The 20,567-nt window shown below is 41.6% G+C and overlaps 1 protein-coding gene across 1 annotated transcript in view; it reads left to right on the top strand.

The window, feature by feature from the left end:
* The window catches only part of MAD1L1 (MAD1 mitotic arrest deficient-like 1 (yeast)), a 353,023-nt gene that overhangs the window by 216,407 nt on the left and 116,049 nt on the right, over positions 1-20,567 (top strand). The window contains exon 15 of the mRNA XM_010003276.1: positions 13,388-13,561. Within this exon, the coding sequence (XP_010001578.1) occupies positions 13,388-13,561 (174 nt within the window). The remainder of the gene's footprint in view (positions 1-13,387; positions 13,562-20,567) is intronic.

Raw genomic sequence — 20,567 nt, 5'->3', positions numbered from 1 at the left:
CTTTGCTTTTGTTTGCTAGATTAAAAAACTATCTAGTGTCAGATTTCCACTGAAGACCCTGATCAAATTGCTTCAGTCTCCCCCATAGTAAATTAAATAGTTTGATTTCCATTCATTTCTCATTGTAAGACATGTTTCTCAGACTATGAATCATTCATGGAACTCTTCTCATGACTTTCTTTAATTTTCAACAACCCTCTTACACATGCACCTCTCCTGGATGCATTATCACTGCAGTGGTCTCATCAGTGCTGCATTCACAGAAAATATTGTTTCTCAAGTCCTACTCATAAGTACATAAAGATTCTTGCTCCTCCTTTTTTTCCTTTCTTTTTTCTTTTTTATTTTTTTTTCCCACCCCTCCCCAGAGCATTAAATTTGAGGTAACCCTTAGTTATTAACCCTAGCCAAAAGCCATCCTCACAGACAATGTCTTCCAGAAAGTTCCTGCTGTGTTTTATACCTGAGATTGTATTCTGTGCTTTGTGGTGTCTCATGATGCATTAGAATTCACATGGAATGATTGTTCCCAGCACAATCAGATTGCTAAGCTATCTTTGTGAGCTTTGTTGTTTGCTACAATTCTGCCTTTGTGTTATCTGCATATTTTAGTAAGGATTTATTATTTTCTTATGTATCTTGGAGAATATCTACTGCATACGATTGGCTAGAGAAGCAATTCTTATTGGAAGTAACTGGGAAATATCTCTAGAGGTTCATCAGCTTCTGGGCCATTGAAAAATTGCTGAAGTCTGAATTTGCATCACGATACTTTTAAAAGAAAATGCAATTTTGATATCAAGGCAAATGTTTTAACAGAATAGGAATTCCCTATGTCAACACAGTTATCTTAATTAACTCGACTCAAAATCTCTTCAAGTCTATTTGAGAAGACCTGTTTTCCATGAAATTGTGTTACTTGCCTTTTTCCTGATCTTTTCTTCTAATGGAGTTACATACCTGATATGTCTTCTGGGGCTTCAGTTTGCTGCATTCTGGAAGCTTCATGAAAAGTGAACAAGGCAGCAAATAACTTGATCTGTATGAGGCTAGCTGGTTAATCTCATTTTTTGGTCTTCACAGTCTATTCACCAGCCAGTGCTGTCTCATTCTGGCTGCAATAAATGCAAAATGTGCAGATCAATATTGCCAATGGGTGATTAGTATTTTGCAAACTTCACTAAGTGAATTCATCCAATTCAAGGTTTTAAGTTGGAGAAGAAAGGAGAGGAATGATTGAGTGGGCTGAAATAATGGAAACAGATATTTCCTCTCAAGTGAAATGTAAGCATTGTTGAGCTCTGTTAAACAAGACGATGGCAGGGATTTGTACTCCTCTCACAGTGATTACACAAGATCATATTTTTCTCTCAAATCACTAACATCAACTGTGCTTTTCCCTTATTCCCTTTCTCTCTTTGTTGTGGTTTTTTTTTGTTTGTTTTTTGGGATTTTTTGGCCATTGACCTGCTGGATGATAAAAATGTATAAATGTATGCAAAGAAGGTTTTTCATTATTCCTGATGCTGCTTTTTGCTGATTCAGGCATATGAATTCTGAGGTTCTTGTCTACTGTTTATTACCAGTTTCAGCCAAAGCTCCCTGGTTTCTGTCAGTACTTCCTAGATGCATCAGAGACCATTTAGGGTTCTGCCTGTGAAAGCAACTCAGAATAAAGGCCTTGGAGAGCCTGTAAGCTGCTGAAGATTGCAGCTGAAGTAGCAGTCATTTTAAGGTATTAAAGCCACATTAAAAACAAAGCAGTAATTGAAATATGATAAATGGCCAGATAATTGCTATAAAAGTCTAACGAGGGAAAAATGTATTCCTGCATAGCAAATGTGATCTGACCCCTGAAAGTCAGTGTGATTGTGTGCTTAAAGATGCTGCCTGAAAATCTGGAGTTAGTGAAAAGCTGTCTCTCAGATTTGCTCAAATGAAGTTGAAAAGATGCCTTCTCAACTGCAGCTAGTTTGTGTTTGAGTTATGTATGTGTTACCTAGTTAAAACTTAATGAGAATGAAGTAACTACCAGAGTGCAAGAGCGTGTTGTGGTAGCTGTTGTGTGAGGTTGAACTGTCCTCTCCTTGGTGGTTTATTACTTGAAGTCTGGAGAACTGGTTTCTCACTGAGAAACGCTAGAATTTCTCCTCACTGCCAATTTTCTTTCATAAAAATGGTGTGATTCATGTTGACGATGAGGAAAGTGATGATAAAAATCAGAGCCTTAATTTTATATCATGAAGTACTGTTTTGAATGAGGTTTTGTAGGGCCTTAACTGTTTATAGGTTGACCTGGCAGTCAACTTGGCAGTAAAGTTTGAAATCATTGCTCCTTCACATGTCTGTGCAAAATGTGCTTGTCACTCTCCAGTCCATTAGCATGGTGAAGTAAAACTGGTGAAATAAAATCAAACAGGACAGATGCATTTCAGACCATTAAGTCCTGCCCTGATGTCCAGACAGTTTTGTGTGTTCCAACTATATCTCAAGATAGATTCAAATTGGTTTTGGCTCAACTTCGTTGCAGTCTAAGCTTGAATAAAGCAGATGTGTTGTTGGAGATAACTGATGTATGCATGATGGTTTAGCATGTTGACAGAATCATTTTGCTAACGGGCCAGTGATCCCAGTGTGATGTTCCTAAGCATTTTCCCATATATTTGGTTCAAATTGCATTTAAGGAAAATTGGATGAAGAGTAACTGAAGCTTTGCAGGCAACTGAGAAGTATTTTTTTTCCCCAGTGGAAGCTAAGGAAGTGCATTTAAGCAGATGTTCATGCTGCTGTAAGTCCCCAGGTGGACAGCCTCACACAGCACATGGGGTAAGACATGGTGGGGGATGTAGCTTGGTCACCTAAAGAGGTGCATCATACATAAAAAAAACCTGCCCTCATGTCAGAAATGTTTATTTCTTTGTCACAGGAGTAGAAGAATTTAAACTGATTTCACTTTGAAACATTTCTCTGTAGACAAGGCTCAGTTGGATCCTTGTGCCATCCACATGGTGTGGATGGCTGTTTCTTCTCTCCCTTCTGCTCCCTCTTAGTCTGCAGTGTTGCAGCTTGAAATTCCCCTTCTCATCCCAGGAATTTATTCCTATATGGTCACTTTCTGGGTCTCAGCACTACAATGGGTAAAGCAAAACCAAGTTACCAGCTCCTACTTTCTCAGGCCATATGTGGGTAACAAGTGGTATCGATTTAGTTTTAATGTGATGTAGTTTATAAATATGCATGAGGATTTAGGGTTATTCAGCTGTGTTTTTTAATTCTCCTTGTGTTGCTGCCTCTTCTAGTCGAGGGTTTCTTTGTACGCACAGCAAACTGCTCCATGACAGCCCTGTTCTCACTGACTGGGACCCCTCTAACATTTGTTAATCCCAAGTCTGGAGAAACTTTTAATGTTCAAAGAATAAAGGGACACAAAGCAACTCCCTTATGGATGGGGACCAAGGGAGCAGAGTCCAGGTCTCTGAGGAACTGGGTGAGGAAACCAGGGGCCAAAAGGCAATCATCATTAGGTGAGGAGGAGGAAGGAGCTGGAGGAGACCTTTCTCATGGTGCTGGAGAGCTCTTTTCATGAGGAATCCTACAACTTACTTAAACAAAGAAAGTAACCTGATCAAATGATGAAAAGGGAGGGAAAATCAAACATTTGCCTAATTGCCCTGAGGAGCTGGAAGTTAACGTACCCTCTGACTCAATATTTGGATGTTTTAGATACTCAGGTCTCTTACTTGAGAATGAGCAGAGCAAAGGAAAGAAGGTTCTGCATATTCAACACTTCTAAGTGAAACTGCAGTGACTTTTTCTGGTGAATAATGTAGGTAGCTATATGGATAATAAGGAATATATGTACATGTATATATGTTTTTATGAGATGTATGAAGCTCCCTACTTGCTCCTCTCACTTTTGTCTCTACTAAATTGTCCATTGCAAGAGAATTTTCCTCATGGTATCTGGCTGTACATTGAGGTGGTATTGGGGAGGATCAGCTCTTCCCACGGGCAAGCTGTGTCAAGACAAACACTGCATCACTGAGAAGTGACTGTGACAAAAAAAAAAAATAAAATTGCCAGTTCTTCTCTAGCTCTTCTTCCCCTGGGTGTATTGCAGGGACATGTTTTGTTTTCCTCATTTTTATCTTCTGCTTGGCCAAAGCAGAAGGAGTGTGGGAGGTGATAACCTCTCGCAGCGAGAGGCTGTAGAGGAGCTTGTTTAACCTGGAGCATGTTTGCTATAAAACCCACTCAGACACTGCCCGGCTGCTCAAGGAGACTGGCAGGAATGAGTCCTCCAAACAGTTTGTCTGTCACAGTCTCTGTATGATGTGAAAGGGAACCTGCCTTGCCCTTTAAGCAGAACTGTTTCCAGCTCCAGGCAGGGAATCTGTGAATGCTGGCGGGTTGGCTCTGCTGTGCGGCTGGGACCAAGGGTGCATGTTCATTCACTGGAAGGCACTAGAGCTCTTCAGGGTTTGCTTTGTGCCCTGCCAGGTCAAAGTTACACATGCAAGGACATATAATAATACTTTTATATGCATGAAATTACAGGTTCAGAATGTCCTGGTGTATTTAAAGCCTTTAGGAAGCTTGAACACTGCTGTTAGTGCTGTCGTGGTTGACCTCAACAACCAGCCTATGCCATGTCTTTGCTGTACAAGTACATGACATGATTGACACCTCTTCTTCTCACTTACTTTTCAGACTTGTATATGCTCAGCTGAACTCTGATGCATCCAGCCATCAGATCATGGAGGCAGTGGCTTTTACATAATTTTATTTATTAATCTTTCTTTTTATATAAGATACTATCTAAAAAGCATACCCACGGGGGGTTTGGTGTTTGCTAATGAGATATATTAACTGGAAAATCTTATTACATTGCAGTTTTACTTTCCTTTATAAAGTCTTGCTAGAGGGGCCTCTGTTGTCATACTTCACTCTGACTCTTCCTTTCCTCTTTGAGCACTGAGGGTCCCAGGCTGGCACAGCCAAATTGTGCTGCTTTTCTCCTCTAGGATCTCTCCTTGAAATTCCATCTGAATTAATTCCAAAGTAGAGCTTTACCAGGAAATGCAGAATTATGGAGGCATGAAAGCAAGATTTTTGGAGCATTTTTGAAAGAAAGCTTAGAGTGGCTCAATATTTGAATTGAAATAAATACTATAAAACTCCTCACTTCAAGTATTTTCTATCTTTCTGGTCTATTTGTACAAGTATCTGCATGTGCAATTTTTTATGAAGAATAAGAAAAGAGAGCAGCAAAAAGTAATTTTTGGGTTTTTTTTCAGCTATGTGTACTTCTCTTGAAAGCTAGTTTTGGTCTGACACTTCTCTACAGTATTCTTAACCAAAGTTATTTTATTTGTATGGGGAAGCTGATAAAATGTTTTTTGAAATTCAGATCTATGAGGGCCAGCATTTCTTACCATGAAGTTAAGCCTTATCTCTGAAAAAGAATTTTTATAACTCAAAGTATAAGCTCTTTGGGGCTGTTTTCAGAACCTACGTGCTTTTTATTTTCAGGGTCTTTATCAAAGATTTGTGAACCAGCACAGGTCTCCTCTGCACGCTACTGGAGTGTAAATAATAGCAACTTCTTACAGACTTTGTTTTCTGGAAAGACAGGAATCCTTGACTTGAAAAAATCTAATGTAGAAACCCTGGAATTCAAATCTCTAGGTGGTAATAAACCATCCTAGAGCAGACTGTGATTTTCTTCCATTTCAGTAAAAAGAACACCAGCAATTGAAAAGCATAGTGAATGTTTGAATGCATTTTTTCTTCTAGATTTTCTCAACTCTGTGCCATTCCATGTCTTGCTGTCCTGACTCTTAGCCTTCATGTCACGTTTTTTTTGCATCCCAGACCTCATCTGAATGCCTCACTTAATGCAAATTATAGTCTTACATCCTCCAGGGGATAATGCATTTGAAAGTGGGTATAGAGAAAAGCTCTCTTTTTTTAAACCTCTACCTGAAGGGCTTCAGCACCACTGGTGAGACATTTTATTTTATTACTCATATTGCAGTAGTGCCCAAAAATGTGTTACATGTTGTACCAAAAGATATGGCCTGGTAGTAGAGCAGTGTGATTAGGGTGATTAGAGCTTTCTCTCTGTGATACATCTTGGCTCTGTCCGCCGCTCTGTCTCATTGTTAATTTGCTGTAGATGCTATGGCAAAAAAGGGCCATAGGGAGGAATATCAATGAGTATGTGTAGAGTGCCTGGGCAGCTCAGGAAGGAAAACAAAAAGCCTTGCAGAAGTCTTTGTGGGAGGAGCAGCTGATCCAGTTGTTGGAGGTGGGATAACTGATGGGTTTGGGAAAGTGACGTGGGTTTACTCTTGTTGTTGCAAGTGAGGGTAGGGATCTGAAATCTGTTGTGCTGGTGAGAACTATAGAGGAGTTATTTGGGATGGAGAGGCATAACTTGGACTAACAGATTATTTTCACCTTCACTGTTCTGATAATCACTAACATGGATGTTCAGGAGGCTGTAGAGAAGGGTTGCCTGAATCAAGGTGTATGGACAAGAGAGCACATCACTGGGGCAAGGAGTTTCTATTTTGGGGAAGAAATAGCAGGGGTTGGAACTGGGTTGAATTTGCTAAAAGAAGGATGAAAAGGTTGACCAAGTGAATTTCTGCTGCCAGGTTTCAGGGTTGTGCATGCTGCAGATGTACCCACAAAGATGATGGAGAGGGAAATGTGGGCAAGAAGGTGGGGAACTGGCACAATACCTGGTGGGAACAAGTGAGCCTTTGCCTAACATCCAGCAGCTTCTGTGGGGTTTTTTGCCAACTGTTTCTGATTTTGAGTGTGCACAAACTGGCAAAGCTATGAGGAGCAGATGGTGGTTGCTGCTGATTTGTTAGCTTGCTTTGTCTTCTCTTCGCAATCCATTTTTGTTAATACAACTCCTGTTCCAAGGGCTTCAAAGATCTCTTGGTGTGGTTATCTTCTGTGACAGAGGGAGCTGGGGCTAGTGAGCATGCTGTGCTTTGTGCACTGGGTACAGAGGGAATTCTTTGGGATGCAGTTTACTGTGGGTTTTACTCTAATCACTTTAACAAGCCTGAGCAAAGAAACAAAAAGAACAAAACCAAGAAACAACATTTCCATTAAAATGGCATTTCCTGAGGTAGGATTAAGCTTTCTGAGGCTGTCTTATATTCAGTGCAGAATTGCCTCCTATACTCTCTCTTAGGAGAAAGATGAGTAACCAAAGTTTTCTTTTTTTAAAAAAAAAAACCAAGCTATTAAAGTAAAAATAAAATAGAGTTTGACCAGGTGAAGCTGCTTGCCTGTGTAGCAAGGCTGACTCTAGTTAATAAGCTATTGCAACAACAGTTAGAGTTGTTGGGCATCTTGCATGTGCCTTTCAGGTGATAAATTCCAGTTCTGCCGTCCTGCTGTGTTTTTGTTATCCATCTTTGAGTTAGATTTCCAATGGGTATTGATGCAGGACTTAACAGCAGACAATTTTTGACATAAATGGTATAGCATTAACTGTAAGCTGCAGATAAATACATTCAAAGATGACTTCTAATGATTTGTGACTTCGCTGCTTTCATAATTCAACAAAAGCAACAGGGTGTTCATTAGCTGTGTGCAAAGCCCACGTGGATGTGGCTGTGTTTACTCACAAATATCACATGTTTTTGGAAAAGCAAAACAGTAATTCCAGAAACCTGAGGCCTTGGGAGAGGAGCTCATTGCTGCTGCAGCATGAACTGTGTAAAGGATCCTTGGTTAGGAGGAGACACTGAATCCCAAGAAGAAGTTTGCAGATCCCCAAAAGCAGCATCAGCACTTCTAGAAGTGCAAGCATCAAAAATGTTGCTTTTGCAGCAATTCAGTAATGGGAGCCTGGCACAAGAGACCAGCCAGAGGCCTTGGGGTAACACTCTGTCACAAAACAAAGAAAGAAGACAGTCACGAGTGGGATAGAGTTATCAGCAAACCATGGCAGATCTGGTTACTAGTGTTTATTTTAGAACCAATGATATCAGACATTTTAACCCTTTTTGTTTTGTTTTGTTTTGTTTCACACAGTTGTTTGTTCACTTCCTGTTCACTTCCCCACTCAGGTGCTGCCTACTCTCAGACTCTTTCCTTCAGCCAGGATCATCTCCTTCTTCTTCCCAGACCCTCTTCTTTCTGGGACCAATTGTCTTTCTGAGAATCCCTCTTTTCAGAGGAATCACTGTATTTCAGGAGCCCCAAGCCATTGGTTTTCCCCATCTAAATAGTCTAAATAATTGATCAGCTTCTGATTAGCCTCCTAAGCAGGGATTCAGTCTCATGTCTCTCTGTCTTTGGAGGTTTCAGGATGTGACCCTTTTTATTCCGGGTCTTACCAAGATTTACAACCAGGCTGTGTTTGCAGTAAGCAAGTCACATCTTCTGCTCGAGAGTTCAAAGGTTCCGTTTCAGACATTCACCACCTGCATATAACAAATTATCTGCCATGTGTTAGTGTTCATAATTTAAGCTACTTTTCGCCTACAAGAGGTAGCAAATGTAAGCAAGAGCATTCCCTGGCCAATTGGATTCTTTTCAAATGCTCCCTTTCCACCACCCCTCCAATTTATATGCTTTATGTTTTATATCTGTATTTAAGAAACTTTTCCATCTGTCTCGTACAGATAGATGCAGTCTTTATTTGTGATGTTCTTCCAAGCTAACTATTGACCCATCATTCCTTTAAAGCTGATACAATCTACTAAGCTCCTTAGATTGTTTCTATTTAAGTTCCCTGATATTGAATAATGCATCCCAGTCTGGAAACCTTGGAGAGTTTTCTCTTGAGAAGTCAGCATAGAAAAAAATTCCTTAGCTAAGAAAGCAGCAATGTGTGTTGCTTGCATTTGGGTGATGTTCACTATGTGTGAGTTGCACAAAGAAGAACTGATCCTTTCCTTGAAGAGTTTCCAATCATCAGCCTTTTCTGAGCAGGGACAAGCACAATCTGTTGCATTGCAGACGAGTAGCGATTAAACGCCGCTGTCCATATGCTCTGCCAGAATTCATTGTGCTGCTCAGAAATCACAATCTTTTGAGGTTGTTAGACATCATGACTATGGAAAAATAAGGCACTTAAATGCATGTCAGCCTCATCTATGGGTTTGGCAACTTTTCTTGCAAATGCTTTAAGAGGGAGGAGCCTGTGAAGTTAGTTGAAAATCCTTGACAGTGCTTGCTGACATTGTCAGTCGTTGCCTCTTTGGGACATACAAACTTCTTTAATTTTATTAGTGATGTTAGATAAACGTTCACAACAGTTGAGACTATTCCCTTTGCCACTGGTTCTACTTCTGATTAGAAATATCTGCAGCAGATGAATAGAGCTTAAATGGAGTTGTTAAGCACTGAATGTTTCATCAAATGTAAAGCAGTTCACATGGTTTTAAGTACTTTATTCTTAACCTGTGGGCATGTGAAAGTGAGTCAAGTAGAGAAAAAAGCTTTTATAGCTCCTGGAGAAAGACATCCCTGAATTGGGACTGTGCAGTTTTCAAACAACCATGAGGAGAGATGCCAGAAGAAGTTCAGCCCTTTTCAAGGTGCCATCATTGGCAGCTTTCATTGTTCCTCTAAACAACTCCTCTTCTGAAGGAAAAGTTTCTGGTTTTCAGAGCAATCCTGTCTTCATTCATGGCTTCATCACTTGACTGATTCTTCTCTAGTGGGGAGATTACTTAGGAAGCTTTTGAGCTATAATTTCAGCATGTAGGCCAATGTACTGATTGTCTGTAAATATACTTTTTTAAAATGACACATAACATCAGCACAATTATCTGCTCCAGCTGTTTGATTTTTTTCAAGCTGAAAGATGGAAGTGGGAAGGAAGGCAGCAGCATCTGGCTTAAGCTTGTGCCTCTGTTCTAGATGGCAAATTGGCCCTGTGTCAAATTCTCTTTTCCGTAGTCTTTTGTCAGAAAGTTTATTGATAGCCAGAGTCTTTATAAATAGTTCTGCCATGTCCCAGTGTGTGCTTAGAACATATTGCATTAAAACAATATTTGTGTGTTGCATCTGCTGTGGCTGCCTCACATAATGACTGTGTGAGCGGGACAGAAGTGGTGGGATTGTTCTTCTCAGTGGTCTATGAAAGAGTTTCCCTTGTATCTACCCTAGGGCATGTGTCTGGAAGGCTGAGGCTAATGCATCAAAACAACATTATTTCACAAATGTAGGACATATTAACATGTAGAGTCAACAAATCATCTCTGTAAAATGTCCAGTGCCCTTCTGAGAGCACAGAAGTGGTTTTGCTGCCTTAAGCACCAAATCAGCTAGTTAGCATCTTGCTTTTCAGGAATGAATAATTCACTCTTCTAGTAAGTGTCAACCAGACTTGGTTACAATCAATCAAGGTATTTATTGCTTCCTCTGAAATTGAAGCTCTGTGTACATTTCTCTGACAAATCTGAATTACTGGTTCAATGTTATTCCTTGAAAGAAGGATCAATGAACACCAGCAGTTCTCTCTAGTTCGAGTTATTTACTCTTCAGCATCTCTATAATTCCCAATTTTTAAAGTATTGGGGAAAACCAGATTAAAGAGGGGGTGCTGCTGAGAAACTAGCAGTAATGTATTATCTTCACCCTCTGAGGCACTGGCCATGATGTGATGATGAGCAGATAACCAAGTTACCTGGTGAATGAACCAGGACAGGGTGGGTTTTGAACAAAGGGACTGTGAACAGGTCATATATTGATTGCATCCCTCAAAGGTCTCGTATTTCTGTGTAAAGGCACCGTGAATTTGGTTGATTCTCACATTCAAACCAAGTTTCCAAACCCAAAGCACACTTTTCATGCTTCTTGGGGAGGCCAGGGATACATTACTGCTTGTTGCAAGATGCTTTTTAACTGTTGCATCTGTTGGTTCAGCACAGAAGCAACTTCTGGAGCTGTTCCTGAAAATTTGCTCAGGGAATCCCCTCTCCTGTTCAAAGAGTGTGGCTGTCTCTTCTGTACCATGTTTGTTCTTACTCATTCAGTGGCCCTAGATTAGAAACAGTTTTCTAAATGGGAAAATCTGTTTTAGGTCTTCTCTTCCACCACCAAAACACCATTTTCCAGGCTTCTTCTGCAGAGCTGAAAGGACAAAATTCTGATCAGTAAGAGTCGTTTATTGTGGGGGAAAGTACAGTTGACAGAGAAAAACAGCAATTTACATTTTCCAGAGCTAAAGGGATTCCAGGAGGAGGTGGTTTTCTTTCTTCAGTCCCTGGTTTCTTATCGGCACTAGAGTTTCACTTCCTTTAAATGCTATTGAGAATTTAATGCTGCTTTGCTGCCTGTTTTATTTAGCAGTTGCCAGCCATGACTCTTTCTGGAGCCAACCAAAGTCTCTCTCAACCTTCAGAAATTTGAAAAAAGTCTAAACGATTGAAGCTGTGACACCATTTTGGCTGTCTGGTGTTACACACACATGTCTGAACCCTTTCATCAGAAATTGGCTCTGGTCTTCACTGCTCCATGGAAATCTTCCTGCATTTATTTGAAAATCCATAGGATGTCAGAAAATTTCCCAAGACTTCAGTAGTGCTGTGCTTGGTGTGACTGTGTAATGTGCTAGTTTGGTCTGATGGTGAGGAGTGTCATCTCTGAAGACATTTTCTTTTCATTTCTGCCATGGAGCTGCTGAGGAGTCTCACACTGGAGGTGGTATCTTTCCATACATCTGCTCCCATCATATGCCTCATCTTCAGGCTTTGTTGTCTGGTTTTGGGGGTTTAGATGGTGGTTTCTTGGGGGGTTTGTACAGGACCTAGCATGCTGGATTCCATGTCTCACTTGGTTTCTTTTAGGCATTGCTATAATATAAACCAGCAGCTCTATTATTTTAGCTGTAGGGAGAAATGTGCTGGTTTGATGTCTGCTGTGTAAAACAGAAAAAGCTACAGCCCCTGGCCCAAAAATGTGAGTAGCATAGCAAATATGTTAGTGATCTCCCAGAAATGATAAATGAGATGGATTCTGCCACAGCCTTCATATCACAGTGGATTTTAAAGAGATACACCTGTCTCAGTGTAGCTTCAGACTGATGTACTCAGGTGTGTTGGTGATGCCTGAAAATCAGGCTGAGTTTAGTTTTACAGCATTATTTTTCAAGGAGGCACATTATAAAAGGAGAGAATGAATGGGCTGAAAGAGCTGTAAGAACCAAAGCACTTCAGCTTCATGGCAGGGCCAGAGATGTTTTAAAAGAGTAAAGATGCTGGTTTCCAGATACATTGATGCTTTCCATGCCAGTTGCACTGGAATTCAAGGTTGTCCATGTTATCAAACCCGTTTTTGAACCAATGCTACGTTTGCTTCCAGGCTCTGGGGCAGCGAGTTGTGGTAGTTCACTCCCTGCTGTGGGCAGAGTTGCTTTACAGTGTGTGGATGGAGTGTTTTCAATAAAATATGTTTGAGAATGGGATCTTCTGGGGTCTCTGACCAGCAGTGACCAGTAATTCAGGATGATGTTGCTCAGCGTCTGCATGAAAAAAACCCCACATAAAGTTCTAGCACATCTTTAATGAAAATGAAATAATAAAATTGGAATAATGCCTACCTCATGCTGCTCTTGAGGGTTAATTAATGTTTACAAAATCACTTGAGGTCCTGAGATTTAATTGAAGGAAAAATATTATCATATAAAATGCCTTTTTATGCAGGCAGTGCTATAGGGTTTCAGCTGGGCAGAGTGCTGTGGAAGCCAGCATTAGCACATGCTTTACTACTTTTATGGTTGTGAGGCTTCCTGTACTTTGTATGAGAATTGTCTCTCTGAAATCACAAATGTAACATCAGTGTTTTCCTCTCACTTTGAAAGAATATTAATTTGTTATCTTAGGATTTGACTAACTGTTTAAACTGATAGAAATACAACACACCTCTGAGGAAAAAAAAGTGTAAAATGAAATACCTTGTTCACTTGCTTGGGCTGAGCTGATACAACTTGTTAATGACTCCACCATTGAAGTAATAAATTAGGCTAGTACTGGGTGTCCTGCTGTAGTTTAAGGGTGTATCTGTGTGTTCATTACAATCTCCTGCTATCAAGAGATCTAAAATACAGCTATAAAACCTCATTTCTGGAGTTAAATTTAACTGCAGAGGTGTCAGCCAGGGAGCAAGCTCTGTTGAGTGGGAATTTTTTTGTTTTTTGGTTATTTTTGAAAGAGAGAGAAGCATGATAAGGAGGAGGAATACTGGGTTTGGCTGACTTCAACTGTTGGAATAAAACATGATTACTGCACAAGTGTCCCTTTTTCTGCTGTAACGTTGTTTGTTTTCACACAAAGAGTGGTACAGGTTGGGTGGACTCAGAGGTTGGATCAGCCACTCAACCTGCTTTGTTGTTTCTGCCCTGCAGGGTGACTATGATCCCAGCAGAACCAAAGTTCTTCATTTCAGCATGAACCCAGCGAGCTTGGCCAAGCAGCAGCGCAAGGAGGAGCAGCAGCAGCTCCAGGAGGAGTGTGAAAGGCTGAGGGAGCTGGTGAGGGTGCTTGAAGGAGGCGGCTCCATCCCTGAGAATTTGGAAGGAGTTGGAAGTTTTCAGTCACCACAAGAAATCGCAGGTAGGCTGCTGGCTTCTGGGCATGAAGATGCACTTATCCATCTGTACTGCCAGAGGAATTGGCTGCAGAAACAGATGGAGATGTTGCAGACAGTGTGCTTGATGGACTGGTTATAAGGAAAATGAAAAAAGCTGGGTTGATGCAGGAGAGTGAGAATGTGTGGTGGCAATTGTGTTGCAGTTTGGTACAGAGGGTAGGTGGTAAGGATAAATAATAATAATCCATATCATTTGCTTGTGATGGATGAAATACCAATGAAACAGCCTTTGTAGGCTGATGCTGCCGATGGAGTAAGGAAATATTTTCTTCCTTTCAGGGCTGGTTTAGCCCCTGAGGTAGTACAGACAGCAGGAAATAACTTTCATAGCTGCAGGGAAGCAAATGGTTGAAATCTTTTCAGACCTGGCTTAAAACAAATTAATATTGTTTATCAGTGTATATGTGCCCCATTAATCACAGCTACATTCAATACTCCATGAAAATAGAGTACATCTTTCACTGAGCTAAATACATTTCACAGAATCTGTGGCTCTCCTGTACACTCTGTCTTCCTTCACATACCTGAACGAGGCTTTTTAGTGCAGTAACCCCAAAGTCAACACCTCTAGACATGCTCTGAGACTCTGTAAATCAAGGTAAGGATATCAGTAAAACATGACCCATCACCCACAACACTACAAGAGGGGACCAGGCAGAGTTGCGTCCTGCTGTGGAGCCCAAGAGAGCTTACTGATCTAACTCTCTTGCATGTACCTTGTCCTCCAAACATTTTTGTTAGAGAAGAATAAAGCAAAAGAGCTGAAAGTCCACGTGCATTCCAGCAGCATGTATGTGGTCAGTGTCCATAGGTCAGGATGCTCCCTTGGCTGAAGCTAAGAGGCTAGAGCTTTCCTTGAAAGCTGTGTGTGCTGGAGGTTTCAGACCCACAAAATGGCAGAGCTCTAGATGAAAGAAAAACCACAGAAGAAAACATCTTTCACTGTCACAACACTGACATACTCTGAAAGTAGCTTGTTTGTTTTCCCATCGCTCAAAAAATAGTACTTTATTGCTGCTAAGAACATGTTTGTTCCACCATCTTATAGTGGATTATGGTACTACATAACTTTAAAAAAGATAATGGTGAGAAGTGTAGATGAGTTGGTTTATAAAGTGGAGAGCTGACTGGATGTTAGAGGTACAATGACAGTTTGTTACTGTTGTTAGTGGATGCTCTAACAGATGCATCAGCATGAAACACTTCCTGAACGTTTAAGGAAGGCTGCGTTTGCCTGTAGGAGCTTCCAGTCTAAGACCCCCCTGAGACTTGAGCAGTTCTTGGGGATAGTTCTTGCATTGTAATTTGACTTTGAAATGCACTGACTTTTAAATTGCAGTAGATGCTGCTGCCCAATGCCCTTGTCTGTTGTTACGCCCGAGTACCCAGCCCATCTAATGATGCAGGTCCACATGGTGAACTGTGCTCCTTGAGCCCAAGGAGGAGAATGCTGGTCAGGGGCAGAGAAGATGCAGAGCTCAGGGCAACTCTGTGTCCCTGCCACTGATGAATGAACTTCTGGGCTATCATCTACAGTAATTAGACCATTTCTTCTGGGCAATGCATTTCTCACATCTGCCTCTGTGATTTGTTATTCATAATTATTGTTCTGCTGCCTTTCACACAGTTGCTTTTAGCTGTTTATGAGATGCTTCTGGGCTGGGATGTTATCAGGTTTGTCTGTAGCTCATAAGGGGTGCATTTTTAAAGTTGTTTTCTCTTTTGCCTTTGATTCTGACAGGAAAACAAACAGCTCACTGGGTTTCAGGCTGTTTCCAGCTTCTCTCATATGTGACGCTTTTTCTCCCCTTGCCCCAGTCCCATGCTACATCATTCTGACTTCTGGTCACCAACTCAAATGGGAGAGGGCATGAGCTGCAGAGCCTAGCAGGGTGGGGGATACTTCAGTGTCATTTATCACAGTCACAGGAGAGCCCTTTGCCTTCTCAGAGTGCCTGTAAGTGCACATGGAAGTGGTTCGTGGAAGCAAAATGGGGAAAAGAGCTGTGAGTGAAGGCTGGAGGAGCCTGTGAATGAGTGTCATTGAGAGCAGAGCATGTTGTGTAGTAAGCCACATTGTATGGATTGATTTGGGGTTTTTTTTCTTGTTTTTTATGTACCTGTGTGCATCACTGTCATGCACAGGGAATGTTGCCATAAATACTCCAAGCCCTCCTTTCTGCTGTGAGAGTATAGGGTTGGGTATAGGATTAAGACTGTATATCAGAATGTGCAAGAGATGATGAGGGTGTTACGGCTCTAACTGTATGGTTAGCAGGTGTATCCCAGCTGGCTTGAAATTAGCCAGATGAATGCCAGATTTGGCCTTCTTGCTGGGGCAGGGCAGGGCAGGGCTCCTGGTGGGTTAGGGGACAACTCATCCAGTGCACTGTGCAAGATGCTTCCATTTTGTGTTGACTCTGCTGCTTCGCTCACTCAACATCTGCAGTGTGGATGCAACAGCTGTTCAGGAGGAGTCTTAAGGCATCCAAAAAACTTACTTACACTGTCTCCCTCTGGATAAAAAATGGAAGATCCAGCTTTTGCTGTTTTCTTAGGTTCTCAACAGCTCTGCCCACAGGACTGGCTGCCAGATGCCTTCCACTCTAGTGTGTTTTCAAGGTGTGAAATGGGGAGTGTGTAGCAGAAGCTTCCTCTGCTCTGTCACTGTGCAATTGGCTGCCATGGGGAGGAAGGTTTATTGTGCATAATAAGGGAACAGGTTTCAGTGAGGTTTTTGAAGCTGTTTCTGTACAAAAATAACAAGAAATATAGTTTTTCTTGCATCCCTTTCTCTCAGCTGCAATACTCATATGTCTGTTTATCCATCGTATTTGTGTGACACATGCAAGTGGCAAATTCAGTTCTCTGAGCTTTTGAGGTGGGAGGCCCCTTGTGTCAGAGTTGAATGGAATGAGGGGAGAGAGAGGACAGAGTAGGAGATGTGTGGGTAAAAGCTGGAAGCCAACAAAGGTTATACACAAGTTTGCATTTTACTTCTTGACAGATAGAGGAAAATGTAAGGTTTTATTGTTCTGTTTTGCCATATAACTGAATCATTGGCAGAGGTGAGGGGTTTGAGTGGCTCCAGGCCAGTCAGGTTTGCTGTGTTCAGCAATCTTGTGTGATCTGCAACTATTACAATTAAGGTTCAAAGAATTATAATTATACCAACCAAAAAAAGGCATTCAGGACAATGATGTTGATGGTTTTGATAATAATGTATTGGCCACTATAAAATTCATTCATTGGACAGGAGTGCAGCATGTTTTTTTCTGATCATGGCTCTGACTCCTGAATAGGTAATAAGGAAATTATTACTGTGGACGTTAAAGCTCATTAAATGTGACTCTATTAAAAATCAAGGTTATGCTGGACTTTAAATCTCTTTGAGCATAACTGTTGGAGGCTGCAGCACAACCTGGCAACTTGCCATGTGGTTCAGTGGTCCTTTCCTCGCATTTATGCTGTAATAGTCTCTATAATGAGTACCAGAGCTATTGCAAAAGAGAGGTTTGAACAATGTGAGCTGTAACAATGTGCTGTCCTTTTTCCCAACAAGAATTTGCACGCGGGGCTGTGCAGTATTAATGGAGCAGAGCTGTGGGGGCCACATTATGGGAATGGGCTGGAACTTCATGGGTGTTTTGTTTCTCTCCCAGTGGCTTCCTGGGTCTGGGTTGTGTAAGAGGAGAGTGCACCAAGGTCAGGCTGCCATCTGCGGAGATACTCAGAGTCCTCCTGTCTCTGAAACAGGAATGCAGATTGGAACAGCTTTGGAAAGGTGGTGCAGGGCATCACTGCCCAGATTTGTAATCTGTTCCAATTCTGCATTTCACTTCCCCGTACTCTTCACACCTTCCCCCCGTCCCCCTCACTTCTGTATTTCAGGCTGCATCTTCTGCTTTTTTTCCTTCCAGCTCCATAGCTTTCCCTGTTTTATTCTATTTCTCTCCAGGTCATTTCTGTATAAATCTTTCTTTTTTGCCTTGTGTGTTCCTGGTGGACCTCTTGATTTTTTCTTTTCTGGTGTTGTGAGAGATGGAGTAGTTGCAAGCACACAGATAGGTGGCAGCTAATGGGGAGCTGACAGAAGTAATGACTTGTGTATTGTAGCAAAGCATAAGTGAAAATGAGAATGCTTCAGGTGCTGATTATTTCCATTTGTGTTCTTATTTTAGAAGTGGTATTTTTGAAGGTAGGAATGGGATGACCTGTGGAAGCTGAGTCCTGACTAAAAAATACAGTACTGCGAGTTTTCTATAAGCTCTCATGATGTATTGCTATTCTGTAGGTACAGAGGAGCATTCCCATCTTTCCTGCAGCCTCTTTCTGTGACAAAGAGGAAAAATATTTTTTATATTCTTTCTGTTGAGAGACAGGCTGGCACCCCTACCAGGAAAGAGGATGGGGAAATCAACTCCGATTTCAACCATCTGTGGAGAATTTTGGAAGTGAACTGTTTTTCTCAACATAATCCCACCAAAAAGGAAAGCTACTCATCCATCTCGATTATTTTAGTGTCCTTTTTCTCTTGTTAAGGAAAAGTAGGAAAAGGCAGTCCTTGGTGAAGGACTGGGGAATTTCACTCTAAGGCAGGTGTTTGGCCCTAAAAACCATGCTTCATCTGGTGTTCAGCAGAGTCTGTCTCCAGCATCACTGCCATGTCAGGGCCTTGTGAAAAATGTAATTAATTCAAATGAAATTAAGGTAATGAATTGATATTAAAAATAATCTAGTCTTGTTGAAGTGGCAAGCTAGAGATGCTAAAATTTGTTGCTGTCCCAGCATGCTTGTGCTTCTGATGAATGTGCTTCTGAGTACAGAAGGTGACAAAAAAGGAGCAGATGGAATTTAAAAGTTGCCATTCTCCATCTACAGTTGGCTGAGCTGTTGGTGCTTGGAAACCTTGGTGCTTCCTACCATCTGTGTATAGGAAATCCAGGCATGATGAGGGCTGCACCTGCAAATGAAACCTGAGTCCACCTAATGAAGGATTTTTCTATGACCTTAGATGTTGGTGGGTGTGCAAGTGCAGCACCCATGTATCACTTTGTGCTGATGGCTCCCAGCATCTCGCTGGTCAAAGTGGGTTGGGACAAGTGGGTGCACAGAGGGCTCTACTTTGCTCACATACTGCCTCTTCCTGAAGCAGGAGAACATTAGGTGACACTTCTCTCAATGATGTTTAACATGTAGTTCCCCTTCTGTTTGTACTGAAGGAACTGCCTTCTTTCTAAAGAGATACAAAGTGAAAGTCCATGGCATTTGCTGCCTTCAAGTGTTAAGGGAGTTCTAGTAGGAGCAGGATATTAGCCTTTGTGCCCTGCCTGCATTTCGATTAAGTAATTGCTTTCTGCATATCCCAGTTTCTTCTGAAGTTTACAAAGAGCTTGTCTTTGCCACTGGTGTTTACTGTGCACTGATGAAGTTCTCTTCTCTTTCACTCCAGAGATGGCCACATGTTCTTGATGGTGGAAGAAATAACTCCCTCCTGCTACCTACATCAGGAATGTTGCATAGCTTTAATGTGCAAAACACAAATGACATGGAAAGTAGCACACAGGTCGAGTGTTATTAGCAGCAATCCTTGGGAGCTGCTTTACCTGACCCACTCCTGCCTTCCTGTGCTGACTCTGCAGCTGAGGAGCAGTGCCTCCTTGGGGCAATCCCCTCACCTCTCAGCTAGTTATTATCATTATTGCTTTTATGGGGCTAGTTTCTCTACTGCAAAACATTTAGACCAGTCTGGGACCTGAATAGTATATTAAGACTGGGAATAAGCTGGTAGTTTAAATAGAGCTTACTTTGATTTCCTTCCTTATCATCCATATCCCTTTGTCTCAGCCCAGCACTACAGGTAGTGAGGTGGGGGCTGCTAAATATACCAGTTTTCCTAAAAGACTATAGGAAAATTGAGACCTTCTGTACTTCAGTGTTCTCAGCGTTGCAGGGGTTAGTGGGCAGAGTCTATAAAAACCCTTTTACATTATAATGATGTCAATAGATATGGGCAGTCTGGCCACAAGGGGAAAACCCCTTGAAGGCTTCGTGTGTCCTGATTCAGCAACAGCCTGGCCTTTGATGGTAAGTGCTCTGCCCTGCTGAAGTCAGCTCAGGCATCCATGAGGAACCTGGCTTGGATGAAAGTATAGGGCCTAAAGAGAGCTGGAAGAAATGCTCCCAGGTTAAAAGAATAAAAAGAAAACAGAACAAAACTTGCTTTTATCATATATAGCATTTTTCATCCAGACAGATTCCCAGGGTTTTTTTGGAGATAACGGAGATATGAAGTCATGCAGCTCTTATGACATGGAAAGCAGTGTGCCCTGCCTGTGGCAGCATGCCAGGAGTCTGTGAAACAACCAGGAGGACTTGCCCCTGAGCACAAGTTAATCTGTGTGCTGTGCAGGGCCAGGTCAGGAGTGGGCAGACAGGGGTTGCCGACCTAACAATCCCCAAGGATGCCTGAATCCTGCAGCTTCTTGTGCAACTGTGACAGGAGGTGCCAGCGAGACACTGCTGGGACTTACTGACTCCATGTGCTGTCCAGAAAGCCAGGGGTTTGTAATAAATCCTGTAACATACTTCTGTTATAGCTATTGAATGTGTAAAATGTGGTATCAGTCAAAGATTACTACCCAGACTGTACTTAGCCTTCAAAAGAGCTGCTAGATTTCATCCTGGCCTTTTTTTCACCCAAATCTTGTGTGGCGTTCCTGAGTATTTCTGCTTTTATAAGAGGCATCCAGTGAACCTCCCTACTACCTCCGTATAGCTCCAGTGATTCCTACAAGGGCTTCTCTTTTTTTATTTTTTAAAGCATCTGCTGCCTCCTTGCTAGGCACTGTGTAGAAGATGATTACAAAATATTAGTGTAAGCAGAAGCCTAACTCCAGAGAAAATAAAACTATTTTACCAAGAAAGAAATAGTA

The sequence above is a fragment of the Chaetura pelagica genome, unplaced genomic scaffold (assembly GCF_000747805.2).
Source record: "Chaetura pelagica isolate M959 unplaced genomic scaffold, ChaPel_1.0 scaffold138, whole genome shotgun sequence".
In the NCBI taxonomy this organism is placed as follows: domain Eukaryota; kingdom Metazoa; phylum Chordata; class Aves; order Apodiformes; family Apodidae; genus Chaetura; species Chaetura pelagica.
The sequence above is the reverse complement of the archived record's forward strand: the minus strand, read 5'-3'. Positions and strand labels throughout refer to the sequence as shown.